The sequence below is a fragment of the Orbicella faveolata genome, unplaced genomic scaffold (genome assembly GCF_042242905.1).
Source record: "Orbicella faveolata isolate gen_17 unplaced genomic scaffold, um_ofav_v1 contig_24, whole genome shotgun sequence".
NCBI lineage: Eukaryota > Metazoa > Cnidaria > Anthozoa > Scleractinia > Merulinidae > Orbicella > Orbicella faveolata.
In genome coordinates, this window is record NW_028301552.1 from 18,560,814 (window position 1) to 18,576,925 (window position 16,112).

A 16,112-nucleotide genomic window follows, 5' to 3' on the forward strand; every position below is an offset into this window, starting at 1 on the left:
GGTTTCAAACAGGCACTCACAAACAATTGAGCCCGCGATATGCACCTTCTCGCCCCAGTGTTCTTTCAGTTTCCAACATGGCCGCTTGGCTGACTAAACTTCGGTCGCAGTTTAAAGGCTTTGGCAGCATTTTAACTGGAATAATTGTCGGCGCTGGGTTGACGAAAATATACTATGAGACCTCGGATACCGAGAAAGAGAATGTTTCCGCTAAGAAAGAAATCGAAGAAATAGTAGCAAAGCACGACAATCTCAAGCAGGGACGCGAACTGAGGACCATAAGCCCTCTTCGAGTCGAGACAGATCTTGACCAAGTGGACAATTTGCCAGGAAAGAGTGATACTGAGGAGGATAAGCTACTCAAGTATGGTCTCCCACAGAGGTCTCCGGATTACCTGCGTTATAAAAATCACGTCTTGTGTTACGACCAAGCGAAGAAAACTCCTCGGTGGGTGCTCGAACATTCGACCCGACACAAAGTGAAAGGAGAGGCGAATAGGATACACTCTGCGTTTAAGCCCGATCTAAACATCCCTGCGGTCTTCCAGTCAAATAATGACGACTACTGGGACAGTGGGTGGTCAAGGGGACACATGGCACCTGCAAGTTAGTACCACTCTCTCAACCTCGTTCCCAGGCTCTCTCTCCTTTGCCTCCCTTGTAAAATAAGAGAGAGCCTTGAACGATGTCGATGTCATCTATGATTTGTAACACTGACTTATCTTACGATTCATTGATAATGATATGCACTCGTGTCGACCACTTGTGACTCAGCTATCACGCACGAAACGACCATTTTCTTTTTCTCGGTATTGGACTGGAAGTAGCTTGCAATTGAGGTTAATGCTAGGAGTCTCTTCAAATGCAAATGACATTTATCTCTTTGTAATGAGCAACCACTGCAAGGTAGCTCCAGTCCGATGCCGAGAATACGAATATGACTTATTGTTTCGTCCTTATTGTACATCTGTTGAGTTACGGATTCATGAGGTTGTTTGGTAAGCACAACAAAAGCATAAGAGTTGGTTGAGGTGTAGCAGAGAGCAATTCAAGCTTGGTAACTTAATAGATGCATGGCTACAAGAAAATGATCTAATTCCTTTTGTTTTTGTTTTTACAATAACGTAGAGAGTAAATTCATGTGATCTTAAGAGCAGTGCAGTAGGGTTGCAAAGAGCAATTCAAGCTTCATAACTCAATAGATGCATGGCTATAAGAACATGAACTAATTCATTTTGTTTTTGTTTTTGTAATAACGTAGAGAGTAAATTCATGTGAGCTTAAAAACTGCAAGCTTGCATCTTGATCGATGCAGCCTATGCCACAAAGTCCAAAAAATAATGTGCACTTCTGCATTGCCATTAAAGCGATGAAATTCATTTGTTGGAAACAGTACATTATTGAGCTTTGCAAATTTGTCAGAAACTCAAATGCAACAGGGGATGGGAAGAAGAGAGACCCTGGGAACGAGGTTGCTTTTAGCTGTGTGTATCAAGTTTAAGAGAGACTTGGGAATTTGCTCTCGGCATTCAGACATTACATGTAGCAACTGCTCCATTTATGCCTGCAGGAGGGAGGGAGGGTCAGCGATACGCTTCGCTAGAATTGACTGAAGAGTCGAAAGAATTGAATACTGTCAATCCTTTCAGGCAACAACAAGTATGATCAAGATGCAATGAATGAAACATTCTACTTGTCAAACATTGTACCACAAGACTTGGATAATAATTGCAACCTTTGGTACAGACTGGAAGCTTACTGCAGAAGCTTGGCAAAAAGATACTCTGATGTTTACATCGTGTCAGGGCCATTGTACTTACCAAAAGAAGAGGATGGAAAGAAGATTGTCAAATATGAGGTTAGTATACTTTTGAGGTCAATGGTTACAATTTGTGTCATTAGAAGATGTGTCATTAGATGTACAAACATTGTGAAACTTGATGAAAGTTTTAGCTCTTTGGGTGTAATATTAAAGGAAATATGATTTTATTGAATCGAATTGAAATTGAAATTGCCCGGTGAGAAATGTTTCATTCATGCTTTGTGGAAATTTTAGCCACACAAATCAGGGTAATTGTGAAGAGCAGCTCCCGAAAAAACCTGTCGGCCTTATGTCGCCGTCTGTTGGCCGTTTGTCGGCCGTCTGTCGGTCGACTGTCGGCCGACGGTTGTCCGATAGAAGGCCGATAGGTTTTGCCCAAAAACCAAACAAAAAACAAAACCGACAGTCGGTGACGTGTCGGTAAGATGTCGGTAAGATGTCGGTAAGTTGTCGGTAATTCGTAACACTTACCTCGATGTTGTTTCTCCATACTGCGCCCGAGATATGTAATAAATTGAATAAAAAGATATATCTTTCTGACTTTTGGTAGTCACTGCTTACGAATATAGCACTAAAGTGAACGACCACAGTATGTACGACTAACTTGGCACAGTAGCTAACAGTTATTCGCACCATAGCTGGTATTTTTTGTAGTTTAGGCAAATGTTGTAAACAAAGATTCCCCGATAAGCGCATGTTACCCAGCTAAAAGTGTTGTGCTGCAGAGTTTAGTTTTCAAGGTTGTGTTTCTTGATCCTTAGGTTATAGGCGCTAACAACGTCGCAGTACCAACACACTTGTACAAAGTTATTTTAGCTGAGGATAACATCAAGCAATCAGTTCTCGGAGCTTTTGTAGTACCAAACGAACCTGTGAGCTTCGAGCATAAGTTACAGGACTTTCAAGTTCCACTGGACGTTTTAGCGCAGTATTCAGGTTTGATATTTTTCCCGGCGTTTGACGCCGGCAAGGCAAGCGAACTCTGTTTGACGGACGGTTGTAGGTTGCTTTCCAAAGAGCGTATGGACATGATTGTGTTTGGACGACGACTACGAAACGCAACGAGTTCAGAACTTTTGGAGAGCGTTTGGGAAGAAATGAAAGCGAGTGAGCTGACGGCGGATGCTTTTACCACTGATATATACGAGACAAAGAAGAAAGAACTACAAGAAAAGGAGGAAGACTTAGCAAGGATGAATGAACAAGAGAGGGATCCGAGGGGAGAAGATGAAGCAAAAAAATAGATATAATCAAAGTACTGTTTTAGATATTCGCAGGAAAAAAATATAAGAAATATCGACAATAGAAAAAATATATGACATATACATGTAAAATCGGCCGGGAAGCAAGCAGACTTAATAGTCTTGTAAACTTTAAGAGGACAGACTGAATAGCCTCATCTAAATCTTCGGGACCTTTCTGTAGATCACCTACGGGTGAGAAAGCTTCCCGTTAAAATATCATTATTAATCAAGCTTTACGAAAATAAAATTGTTTGGCTTCGAATGCCCAGGGCCCCTCCAGGGTTTTCTTTTTATTTATTTATTTATTTATTTATTTATTTATTTATTTATTTATTTATTTATTTATTTATTTATTTATTTATTTATTATTTTTTTTTTTTTTTTACCACTCTACAGTCTACAGATCACCGTGCATTCAACTACTTGCCAATGTACTTAAAAAAAACAAAAACAAAAACAAACAAAAAACAAACCTCTCTAGCTTATTTGCTTCTTAATTTTGCTTATTTTTTGACGGTCTCTTGACCGTCGTTTGTCGATCATAAAACTGCTGTCCTTCTATAGAAACTTAAGAGAGCTGTTTACAAGCAAATTTTGCGTCAGCCCCGAAACAACCAGCAAACTTTGAAATCGGCTATTTCTAAAAAGTTTAACAGTCTGTTTGAACGCATGTCACGATATTTTTTTTTTTTTTTTTTTTTTTTTTTGGAAAATGACGCGGATGTGATTAAAAAAGAAGAGGCCAGTTCCCTTCGCTTGAAAATCTTTAATAGAATGCTGCTATAGAGCGGAAATTCTCACAGTATAGCAAAAAAACGTTTGAGTCACATCAAGATTGCTATTCAGGTACACACTAAAAGAATCAGTCTGTAATAAACGATGAAATGTCACGTGCCCTCCTACTTAGTCGCAGTTACGTCTTTGTTACATCATCGATATGAACACATTCCCTGACATAAGGATATTTGACCATGTAAGGAAATTTGGCAATATAAACTCCGAGCATCTATAGCCGGAAGTTCGTTGTTTCGGACTGATAAAAACGTCGTAATAACAAAACAGTATGTTATTTCCGGGGCCTAGTTCTGCGTGGGTTGCAGATTTTGTAGACTAAAAATGTTGTTTAATTCGTTTCTCGGTGACGGACTGAACCGTTCCTCGTATGGTGACAAAGAATCCTTCTGTGAGAGAGGCTGTTGCCCGTCCCTCGATATTTGAGCGTATCTACAATTCTAACAAGTTCATCTGTTCTATGCGTCTTGTATTCTCTTACACGCAGTATTCGCCTGCCAAGGGAAATATGCTATTTATTCTTTTTCATTTGCTCAGACGCTTACCAACAACCTGCCTTAATTCACGCACAACGTATGAATGAAAGCAAAGTACTCTTCTATTGAACTGGAGTTAAATGTTACTACACGAGAGAGTCACGCCACCCTTGCGGAACATTACATAAAATAAAACGTGCTCTCTCCCCATTTTAAACAACACTTGCAAAAAGAGAAAAGAGAACAAAGCGGCTACATCAGTTTAAAATGAGCGGTTCCATTGGGAGTTGTAAGTGACTGCCGTACATGTCTGCTTACGCATAGAAATGAACTTCCATTGTCGTCTGCAAAAAAAAGAGCAAATAAAGTAATCCTTAAATCTCCCTTTTAGTTCAACTTTTCACGTCTTAACATGTCTTGACTTCTCTTGTCCATCACGGGTTAACCCTTGTAATTTTTGCTCAGCCAATCACACCCTTGCGAGCTCTTGTGTTCCCGTTGTGTTTCCCACTCGATATTTCAAAGAGTCTTTGCGTATTTGCTCACTGAAACGTGAAATTAATAAACAGGCTTGTACGCAAATGAATTATTATTGAAGCTGAACAAGTCTTGTGACCTTCCGCTGCTATAATGGAGTTTTGAAACCAAAGCATATCTAAACTTTGAAGTTGTTTCTTCAGTTTAATATTCTCTCGCAGATGGCTCGCCACTACGAAAACGGCTTCCTTAATCCGACACTCTCCGCAAGTTCAAAGAACCTCGCGGAACGAAAAAGCAACACTAGTTTAAACGCAATTGGAAATAGGTTGTATGACGAAGCTGGATCGAACAGCGCATACAATACACTGCAAAGAAACACGAACAATGCGGTAAAACCGAGACAGCTAAAAGGGCCTGATGTTGTGTACGACAATGTAGGACCAGGAACGGACTTGAGGAACATGAAAGACAAACGAAGTTCGCAACCTTCAGATAAACATGCAAGACAAAGACGAAGAAGAAGAGATGGGATAATTCGTCTTGTTTTGATGTGTCTAATCGTTTTCATTGCTGCGATAGCAGTATTGCTTGCCATTCTGCTAATGATGGGAAAAGTCGGGCCCAGCTGTTCATGTAACAATTCAGGTAAGCACATTTTTATCATTTCATAATTGGCCTCGCAAGTTTCAAAATTTAGTCTCTCGGTATGCGGTATCTTACAAGGTATTCCTTAAATGCAAATTCATTCAATCAGTCAGAAGCATGTTTGAAGATTACGGTTTGTCTAGTCTCAGTTTGCTCTTTCAACGACTGAAAAGAAAGAAAATCTGCGAGCAATTTGTTGTCAAGGTCTACTAACAATTTTTTCGCCAACTCGGCTTTTTCGCCTGGATTCTAGGAGTCACACTTATTCTGCACTTTCGATTTACATAAGCAATATCGAAACAAAACTTATATCAGACAACAAGATTTAAAGACATGTTCAAGTAGATACTGATTTACCTAGGTAAAAGGTATATTGTTCTTCATTTTTGTTTGCCATCTTCACTAAGTAGTCCTGTATATTTATCTTTATTTTAACTTCTACTTGAAAGTTCAAACTTTATGGGCAGATGATAGGACCATGACACATTCCCAGCCAGGGCCATCACAATTTCAAAATGCTGTCAGATCTATCTCCAAAATAAGGCCTAGGCAATGTGTGAGGATTACTTTTGTAATTTGCCTTAAGATTAGTAATGTCACTCACTAGCCTACGCAAACAGAACTGTACATACAACTTTGTACAAGGGACTTTGATGTGCGGGAATTTGTTGACGTTTCGGACTCAAAGGACCGCTGTTCCGATTGATAATCTATGTATTTACTTCCTCGGCAGGCCGAGGCAGGTTTTCCATTGTATGATTTACCATTAACACGGTATAGTCGACACCGAGGCCCCGTTCACACTACGCCAGAGAAATTTGAAAACGTAACAATCACCGGTCATTTTGGATTTGTGTTGGAGGAAAACTCAAACACAAATTCGTTTTCGAAAATTTCCATGTTCAAAATCTTTTCCGTCCGCTCTAAAACACAAAGCCAGCGTTTTCAAATTCTTCTAGTCTGAAGAGCGCTTTCAGAAAGCTCCGTTTTCGGTCCGGGTTAGTGTGGACTAAATTCCTAACTGTTGAAATAAAGCTACATTTTCACATTTCTCCGGCGTTGTGTGGAAGGGGCCTCAATTAAACTCCATTCAGACTGTGCCTTAAAGTGCTTTATTGCCCGTTCGATTCCGCTGTGGCCTTTTTAAGTAAGTTAGGACTGTTCTATTCATCGTTTCCAATGACCTTTTCCTTTGCCTTGACGTTTCATATGCTGCCAAGAGAGTAAGAAAAGTGAATGTCCGGTTCTGAATTTGGCCGGTCCTCCGAATAATCGATCCCGCAGTTTTTTAAAAACCCTGCTTTTACCGTATCAATATAGGATTATTACGTCTTACCGAAAGTAAGGTTTGTCACATGCCAAGAACAACGAAGTATGTCGACAGTTTTACTTTCTATTTCCGCCGATTTATTAGAAATTTGCAAAATTAAATATCTCTCTTCAGTTCGGTGCAAGATGTCAACAATACCTCCAAACGAAAGCCCTGGGGCCAATTTCATGTTTTGCATACTTGTAACATTATTAGCCAATAACTAGTCAGTCGTTTGGCAGGTTCTGCATCATTATTAGTCCACTTGCATACTATACATCACTTGTCATTAAGCACAATATTATTACCACGTGGATGGGATAAATATTTCGGTTTCCTTACAAGACAGACTTACAGCACGAACCTGAGAATGAATCAACGGTAATATTTCTAGTCGCCGACTGTCCGCCGATGATCGCCGAATCTTGGGTTCATCCAAGTTATCAGTGCTCGCAAGCGCAATGGCTAATCTCTCTGTAACACCCGAAGGCGACCGTGAACCGAAACTGTATATGGCGTCCAATAACAAACCTCGCCTTGACTCTGATTCTTCCTATGTTACCCTCCGGGAAACAGCGAAAATTAAACAAGGGGTTCGAAAGAAGAACGAACGACAGAAACCTGCAAAAAGGAAAGAAAAGCGCCGCAAAGACAACAGATCCGTCAAACCGAACCCAAGTCACTTCCCAAACACGCAATGTTGCAGTGGTTTGTGCATTCATCGTTTGCTCCAGTTTCTAGTTTTATTTCTCTCGGTGTGCTCCTTAACTATTATCATTCTTATGACTCTTGGAATATTGGGACCTGATCACTGCACTTGTAGAAACACAGGTAAGGTTGCTGTTGCATGATGTTGAACCATATTAAGAAGCCTGGAACGCCAATCTTTCATGCTGCGTATATAAGGTCCAGTTAATCTTGGTTTGCTGATCAAAACTTATCTTTAGGTTTACTAAACGCAGTTGATGCTGCCGATAAACGCAGACGTTCTAAACAATTGAAGTGCTTTATCATAAACTTTTCCGAACTATAATTATATTCTAATCCACCGGGCGGAAATATCATTTTAAACGCTTCATAGCGAGTTTTGTTTTCTAGTCGGTCCGTTACTACATGCTTAGCTTAGTGGGAACTGTTCTATTTCCAGAGCAGATTCGGTATTATCCCAATAAGTATAAAACTTCTGCAATCGTTGACCAGCCCAGATAGTAAAGCTCGTATAAATTTTACGGATCGCAGCCAAACTGAGAAGATTTCGACGACAGGTAAGTTGGCTTTAAGATTTTTTTTATCCCAACCGCATTCAGACACAAAGTACAAAACATTTTACAGGCATGAGGAAGTTTCCCAGAATTTGCAAATTAAAAACATTGAAGCAAAATTCAATTTACTTCTTTGGGTTCATACAATCGCAGTACTATAATGTCTCTGGGCAAGACTAAAACACCTTGCATTATTCTTTTACAGCTGTCAGCTATGAAATTTTTGACTCCAGTTATTTAGCCGAACTTCCCCATAACTACGTCTAGCTTTCTGTCAATGACTCAGTGAAAGTTACCAAGCGTCAGATTGACGAACGAGAGGTGAATGAGGCAGAAAATTAAGTCTAACAGCAGTGGCTACACTGCACAATTTTGTGTCCATTTTCTAACAAATTCAAGGCAAGGAGATGATGCTTATAGAGGCCCACTCTACTGAGTCGAACCTCTTAACTACGGAAGCCAATGAGGTAGAGCTAAGTGTCCAAATTATGAAGGTGTCCGTATTACAGGAGTAGCTGGCATATTGACATTGGTTTCTCTGGGAGTAAGTGAGTTGAATGTTATATTAATCTACAGAGGTGTCCATATTGTGGAGGAGTCCACAAGGGGAGGTTTCGACACTGCTCTTCCACCCAATTTATCCACCTCATCCTTTTACATTGAGATTCTTATGCGAAACTTCGCTGTTACTGGAACATATATTTTACCTAAACAGTTGTTCGTTGTGCCACATTTCAATCTATTTAGATAATGCACGCTCAAAATTTCCTGGTTTTACACACTATAGCGCAAATCAGTGCAGTGACGCGAAGCGAAGGCTTGTTAGTAAATGACGTCATGGATGGAATGTTCTGGCACACTGCTTACCAGCCGTGCATGGCATTCAGCCATTGCAACTCTTGGCTACGCGATAAACAAAGACCAACAAGAGCATGTAGAAATATGCATGTTTTTTTTACTAGAATAGAATGGAAGAATTATCGGGAATGTTGGCAAGCGCCAAATGGCTAGATTTTGTGAGTTAAAATCAGGATTTTCGTGCCCAAATATATAAACCAATACATTTACGAGAATGTTCTGTTAAACAGGTGGGACAATGTTTGTAAAAGCATTATTTGATCAAGTTGAGAGCTCTGGCTCTCAAAGAACCCAAAGCTACATGCATGTACTTTCAATGGTCTGAAAGTGTGTTAGCAAAAAAAGAAAAAAAAGGGTCACGTGGTCATATATAGCTACTAAGCGCCTCATTGCCGAACTTTGAGTGGAGGAGAGAGTGCCTTGCTCCATCGGTTTTGCCATTTTATTTTGATTATTTTTGTTTGTTTTTATTTTTGTTTTTTGTGTATATTGTGCTAATAGAAGGTCACCTTATACTCGCTATCGTTAAGCACCTGTTGGCAATCCAACAAGATAGAAAGACCTAGCTTGGAAGGACGACCTTAGATTTAATTTTCAACGCGGTGCCAAGCCATAGCGATGATAAGCAGGAAAATGAGTAATACCGTTTATTTGATTTGCAATTAGTGACGATCACATTATTTGAATTATTAAGGTACATCGCCTAACAGCCAACAAACGACGCAGACAGCAAAAAACAGGTCAAATCAGCAGTCAAATGCATTTGCGATGAACTTATCGCCATTTTACGACATTTTGGAGGAGCTTCAAGCTAACATCTCTTCCCTTCGAGAAGAAGCGGTAAGATTGCTTTATTAGACTTTACATTTTGCCGGCATTCAGTGATTATTAATAACTGAGTCATTTGGAGAAATATTAAGCCAAGAGCCTCTATTCAGCATCCTCTTGAAATTGAAAGGGAATGCTTCAATACCGTGTCCTTGATTTGTTAAAGGGGCTAGGTCAAAGAATCTCGAGTGATTCTATTCGGTTTTTTTTTCTCAACTATTATTTCAAAACTTCAAATTGGCAGCCTTACAATTTTTTTTATCTGCAAGATACAAATTTTAAAGCTGCTTAAAAAAGCCTGGCCGCTGTTTTTAAAGTTAACCATGATGCAATCCGTTTAATCTTCTCCAATTTTGCCCATCCGCGCGCGCCCGCTGATGTACGCATATGTACATCACGTGTACACATGTGTTCATCACGTGTACGCATGTGTGCATCACGTGTATATCACTTGTTGCTGTGGCATTTTTAATGCAGTTGGAATTCCCTAGCCAGACATAGTCCTAGCATAGTATTTTCCTTTGTGTTTGTTTTTCAGGAATCAATATTACAAGATTCAGGAAGAAACAAAGACGCCCTCATGGCGGCCAAGAGAGAATTCAACTCCACAAGAGATGCTGTCAATCAATTTTCAGACGGGTTCTACGCGATTGTCGACCATGTAAGGATGCCATCAGTAGGATTATATTCGTTGTATCAAGGGAATCCTCGGAGCCCGGATTCGATGCCCTTAAATCAGTAATAACAAGAGATTACCATACTCTCTTGATAATAAAGTGTATAGTGGCAGATCTAGGAGGGCTCCTTACCCCGCCTTCCTTGATCCTTTAGCGTCCACTCCGACCGTTTAATAAAGCACCTCCAAAAAACGAAAGTACTGCTCAATAGCTTTCATTTGATTGGTCATACACTGGGGTTTTATCCACAGTCTAAAACGTTAGAACCACTTTGTACATCATGATAAATAAACGTACAAAAATAATTCCAAATGTGACAAGGAAATGATCGGAACAAAGTAGTGTTTTAAAAACGCTATTATTTGAATGTTCACGACCAGGGTTTCGTCCACAAAATGATTATATTGATTGGTGCACAGTTTTGTTTTGAAAGTTATGGATCATTTTCAACCTTTTTTTTTTTTTTTTTTTTTTTTTTTTTCATTTGCTATTAAGCCACCGAATTGGTGTGTGGCTGTTTTCTCTAACAAAGTGGATGTAACCTACTCAAAGTGTTTGGTCTTCGTCAAATGACTAATGTTGTTACTTAATTGTAGGTCAATAATACTGTACAACAGTTTAATCCCGATCACGGACCTATCTTCACTCAGCTCCAGGCTTTGAACGAAACGTTGACAACCGAGGTAAGGATATGAAAGACAACGATCAAGTTAAATTTTATTATAAATAACTAATCTTGTGATATATATATATAACTCCGATTACTCAAGCATTAACAAAATACTCAGTTGAGGTCAGTTCAGGTTAGCCAGCCAGCCAGCCAGCCAGCCAGCCAGTCAGTCAGCCAGCCAGTCAGTTAGTCAGTCAGTCTGTCGGTTAGTTAGTCAGTCAGTCGGTTAGTCAGTCAGTCAGTCAGTCAGTCGGTTAGTCAGTGAGTCAGTCACTCGGTCGGTCGGTCGGTCGGTCGGTCGGTCTGTCGGTCTGTCGGTCTGTCCGTCTGTCTTTCTGCCTTTCTGTCTGTCTCTGTCTTTCTGTCTGTTTGTTTTTTGTTTTTTGTCTGTCTGCTAGTCAGTCAGTCAACTAAGTCAGTCAATCTGCCCGTGTACCCGTCTGTCCGTCCGTCCGTCATTCTGTCGGTCACTGTCAGTCAGTAATTCAGCCGACCGGGATTATTTAAGGACAGTGCCTACTAAATACAAAGGTTTTTGCGCCAGATTAGGACCACGCAGAAAAAATAGATCTTTACAAGGGCTATTGGAATCCACAAAGAAAAACTGGGGTAGCCACGCTTTTTTTCGAGATAATTAGCCTTGAATCTCAACAAAAATGCTGACATCAGCATTTTTCTGAAAAAAGAAGGAAAGGATATCTCTTCACAGATTTTCTTAGAATTCGCCTTTACATACAGAAAAGCAAACATATTTATAAAGATCTTAAAACTTAATGGTAAATGGTTACATAAAAACCATTTTTGATATGTTTTTAATAACAAAATCGTCGCATCAGCGCTTCTAGCGTCTCTGACAGCCTTCCTCTGGTTCAGCTAAAATACAGTCTAAATAGATTTTGCTCACAACCGGAAACTAATCACGCGCTGAATAAGCTTGCCACTTCCATTTCATAACATAAAAAGTAGGGGTAACCACGCGTTTTTTAAAGTTATTGTTCTTTTTTTAAAACTTTTTCGGCGCCCGTTACATTTTTTCCTGTCACCTTCCCAGTAAGTAAAACATTTGCGTATCGCGAATGTGTTTTGCGCGCGCACTACGCCATCTGCAGGTATATGTTTACAGTTGGATTTCAGTATAATTTTCGACAGATAACAGCTAGTTTTTCAGCTGGAAGACATTAACAGTTACTGGTTAGCGATATGCTGCTATTCTGGTGTTCCTGGTTTAAGTACAGGTTCATTAAACTTGATTTGGTCACAGTAGGAAAATTTTGCTTTCATTTTAGTCGTGTACTCGGTAGCGTAGTTGATTGCGTCAAGGTCAACCCCAGCGCGCGCGTTGCACTTAAACCATACCTTGCGTGATACGCAGGAAGTGTGCGCACTAACAAAAGTAGGCACCGTCCTTAAGATAAAAACAAGGACACTACTGCACCGACGTCATATTTTCATGGAAAATATCCTCTTGAAAACTGTTAACGTTAACCATCGTTTCCTCATTTTTACAGTTGACAGAGATGAAACGAACCTCAGAACAATTCAATGACGAACTTGACAAGGCGATAGATGCTATGAATAGCACTATATCTGAACAGGTGGGATGTAAACCTTTGCACTATCAGTGTGCATAGTATTGTAAATTACTGAGGACATCGGCATTCTCTTGTCGTGCTCTTTGGCTAGATACTTAAAGACGATCGCGGCCAAAATGTTGCTTAGTACAGAACGTCTTTAAAACTTGCCAGGCATTAACGTAAGATGAACTATTGCCAAAAGGCGAAAAAATAGGGGACACCGTGTTCGTTTGAAGACGGTGTCCCCTATTTAGTCTGCGTACGAATGGTTTCCGCAAACAGGAGGTGTCCGTCGGCGGAGGTTCAACTATATTTTCAAATTGAAAGGTACATGATCTCACTGCTTAGATGTAAATTACGAGCATGTAACTATGAAGCAAGGCTGCTTGCTACGTAGAGAACTTAACGCGTCAACGACATATGCATGATAGAGTCCAAACTTAAAGGCAAGGATTGCAACCGTGGACATGGTTGGGTCTCGTCAGCACGGTGCAGCAGAGATGCAAAAAAAAAAAAAAGCAACTAGCAAGATATGATAATGTACATGTACATGATAATGACCCAAGATGAAACTCAAATCCAAATGTTTACGGATCGGTCAATGTCACATGCAAAACGCGTGACGGTGAACAATAGCGCGAAATTACGAGCATCGTTACATCCTAAACAGTTTCAAGCGTTTCGCCTTCGTTTCTTTTCAGGTGAATTTAAAAATCTCTTTGCCTGGTCCTGTCGGCGAGCGAGGAATAAACGGCTCAAAGGGACCTAAAGGAGATGCTGGACCGATCGGGCTGGAAGGGCCACAGGGAGCTAAGGGACCTCCCGGGGAAAAGGGGAACAAAGGAAGCCCTGGGAACGACGGCTATCCAGGAGCTAATGGTTCTAAAGGTCCTCGGGGAGATAAAGGGCCCCAGGGGATCAATGGAGATGACGGGAGTACCGGACCCCCGGGACCCCCGGGAGTTCCGGGCCCGAGTGGCATTGGAAACTTCAGCTGGTGCGAACAGAAGGTAGTCGAAGTCCCCAAGGCACAAACTGCTTCCGTTAAAGACACTGTGGTAAGTAAAGCTGTGCTAAACTAACTGACTAATTTACTGCGGTTTTCAATTAAGTGTCGTAAACCGAAACCAAACCAGTTACTTTCCAATTAGAAAACTCAGCCAATCTCAAACCTAGCAAAACCAAAACCCAAACCAAAACAATTGCCTAACTACTTTCGACACTCAACTGAAAACCGCTTCTATTGATCAGTTAATTCGTTAATTACTACTTCCGTAAATGCTCGCTTCTGATTGGCTGGAGGCGGATCAGTTTATCCCAAATTGTATTAATAGCTGAACAGAACTGATATTTTTGAAGCTTGATCAGCAACTGAATTGCCTATGCTAATGAGGCAAATATTGCAAAGAAAGATTCCCCTTTAGGTTAGTCCTTTCTGACACTGTATTGGCCGACAAAGAAAGCCCTGTAGAGTTTATAAATTTCTCATAATAACGGGAGTATGTCATTCAGAGATTTCGAAAGGAAGTGGCTTGAAGTTTGATTACTCGTACTCTCGCAAAGGTGATGCAACTGTTTTCGAAATTTTGTCGGTATCAATTAAGTTTGGTTCCTTAGAGTTATTTGAGCAAAATTACCGTTTTAGGATCCTATAACTTTTTTTTCCTGTTTTCATGTAAAAAGAGCTTAATTCGTGGAATTGGCCATACATTGTTGAAGATTTGCTAGCTTGAGCAGTTTCCGTTTAATTTCTCTACAGGATGAGAAAGTTATTTCTGCGACCTGCACAACGAAATTGGGCGAGGAAGCTAACTTGGACGTAGTCAAGTCGATTCTCAACGAATACAAATGTTCCTGTAAAGGATCCGACGCTAACGCAAAATGCACTCTGCATTACTGGGCTTGCCCTATACAGGCTCCATAACAGCAAATGATAACATGTGACGTCACAGTTTTAGAGTCGACAGGAAACATTTAAACTTGGAATAAAAAGAATCCCTTGAAACCACTATTCAAACTAAAGCTAACTTGTTCTCAAGGGCCTTCTTCGTCTCTGGCAAAATGCTCTTCCAGCAATTATTTTGTGTAGTGCAGTCTACGTCATCTAAAGATGCAGAAGATATTCGATAAATGATCCTTGTGGAACAATCTGACCAATTAGTAGAACTGGGCTGTTTGCTTGAAAAAAGATAATTGAGCAAACCGAAGATCCATCATGGTGGCCAACCATTTTCATTCCAACTTTTGTCTATCGTTACCACCACTTCGACGCAAAGAAAAGCGCGTACGCAATTCTTACGATAAGAAGACATTTTCAAATGAGAGATTATATAAAATCTCTTTTGTATTTTTTATTCGTGCAATTACATGTTAAGTAGGTTTTTTCAAGGGGAAAATTTGATGTATACTTTTTCATATGATAATCGTCTCTTTTAAATTTCTATTTATTTCGAAAATTCCCACCTAGGGACTTGGATTATAATGTAATTTTTGATATTCTGATTTCATACATCTTTATAAGTAATTTAGGCCTCATTTTAACCGAACTGTATGGATCTTTAAGGAGATTCATTGGTAACATGTAATAGAGAGTATGCACCGTACCAGCATGTCCAGCAGCCATGCAAATTTATTGGAACAAAAGATAGTGTTTACATAAGAAAAGAGTTGAACTCCCACAGGATTGGTTGGGTACACCAACATGGCCGCCATTTCATTGTTTTGGAACACCAATGTGGGTGCCATGACGTCATGTGCATGGGCTCCATACTGGGTACTCACCTATCTCAATTTTTTAATCTTCCGCAACTTTGAAAATCGGAATGAAAGCGGAACTAAGTAACGTTGTAACGATTCAAATAGCCACCATACTTGAATCTTAAATCCCAGAAAATTTTACTGGGAAAACTGTCTTTAATTCCCTAACATTTCATTGTGAACATCTCATTAGAAGAACTCATTGTACCATTAAAATTTATCAACAATTAATCGACTAATTACCTGCATGGTACCAGTTTTTCAAAGGTCGAATAACACTGTCCACTAGATCACATGCTGCATGCCATGACGTCATGCGCATGCGCATGCGCTCCATACTGGATACTTACCATTCTCAATATTTTAAACTTTCACTACTTTGTTTTGTGACAATGAAAACGGAACTAAGTAACGTTGTGACGATTCAAATAGCCACCATACTTGAATGTAAAATGCCAGAAAAGTTTACCTGGAAAATTGTCCTTAATTTCCTAACATTTCAATGGAGGGACTCATTGCATCATTAAAATTCAACAACAATCAATCGACTAATTACCTGCACGGACCACGATTCTTCAAAGGTCGAATAACACTGTCCACCAGATCACATGCTCTGTGTTTGATTGCGTAGATGATTGTGGCAATGCCCATCCACCGGATAGCGATGAAGAACTCCGAGTTCAAGCTCAGCGTATCAAGCTATAAAGTTACTATATAG

The 16,112-nt window shown here is 40.0% G+C and overlaps 2 protein-coding genes across 3 annotated transcripts; both read left to right on the forward strand.

The window, feature by feature from the left end:
- Positions 1 to 7: 7 nt before the first annotated feature.
- On the forward strand, positions 8 to 3,968 carry LOC110057380 (nuclease EXOG, mitochondrial-like). The gene is made up of 3 exons (XM_020763970.2): positions 8 to 606; positions 1,650 to 1,858; positions 2,584 to 3,968. The coding sequence occupies exons 1-3, from the start codon at positions 78 to 80 to the stop codon at positions 3,064 to 3,066; spliced, it is 1,221 nt and encodes a 406-aa protein (XP_020619629.2). The 5' UTR covers positions 8 to 77; the 3' UTR covers positions 3,067 to 3,968.
- A 934-nt stretch (positions 3,969 to 4,902) lies between these two features.
- LOC110057424 (uncharacterized) lies at positions 4,903 to 15,625 on the forward strand. Of its 2 annotated transcripts, none has more exons than XM_089291177.1 (7): positions 4,903 to 5,459; positions 9,583 to 9,728; positions 10,255 to 10,377; positions 10,990 to 11,076; positions 12,572 to 12,658; positions 13,339 to 13,695; positions 14,397 to 15,625. In XM_089291177.1, the coding sequence occupies exons 1-7, from the start codon at positions 5,033 to 5,035 to the stop codon at positions 14,559 to 14,561; spliced, it is 1,392 nt and encodes a 463-aa protein (XP_089147303.1). In that variant the 5' UTR covers positions 4,903 to 5,032; the 3' UTR covers positions 14,562 to 15,625. The 2 variants fall into 2 exon arrangements, with proteins under 2 accessions (XP_089147303.1, XP_089147304.1); XM_089291178.1 differs by lacking the exon at positions 4,903 to 5,459 and adding an exon at positions 6,767 to 7,599.
- Positions 15,626 to 16,112: the final 487 nt, after the last annotated feature.

What these genes read in the sequence shown, in the direction of transcription:
- LOC110057380 (XM_020763970.2), top strand. Translation starts at nt 78, where the DNA reads ATGGCCGCTTGGCTGACTAAACTTCGGTCGCAGTTTAAAGGCTTTGGC. An exon ending in GGGACACATGGCACCTGCAA is followed by an intron (nt 607 to 1,649) that starts GTTAGTACCACT and finishes CAATCCTTTCAG; the next exon opens with GCAACAACAAGTATGATCAA. An exon ending in AGAAGATTGTCAAATATGAG is followed by an intron (nt 1,859 to 2,583) that starts GTTAGTATACTT and finishes CTTGATCCTTAG; the next exon opens with GTTATAGGCGCTAACAACGT.
- LOC110057424 (XM_089291177.1), top strand. Translation starts at nt 5,033, where the DNA reads ATGGCTCGCCACTACGAAAACGGCTTCCTTAATCCGACACTCTCCGCA. An exon ending in CTTCCCTTCGAGAAGAAGCG is followed by an intron (nt 9,729 to 10,254) that starts GTAAGATTGCTT and finishes TTTGTTTTTCAG; the next exon opens with GAATCAATATTACAAGATTC. An exon ending in ACGAAACGTTGACAACCGAG is followed by an intron (nt 11,077 to 12,571) that starts GTAAGGATATGA and finishes TCATTTTTACAG; the next exon opens with TTGACAGAGATGAAACGAAC.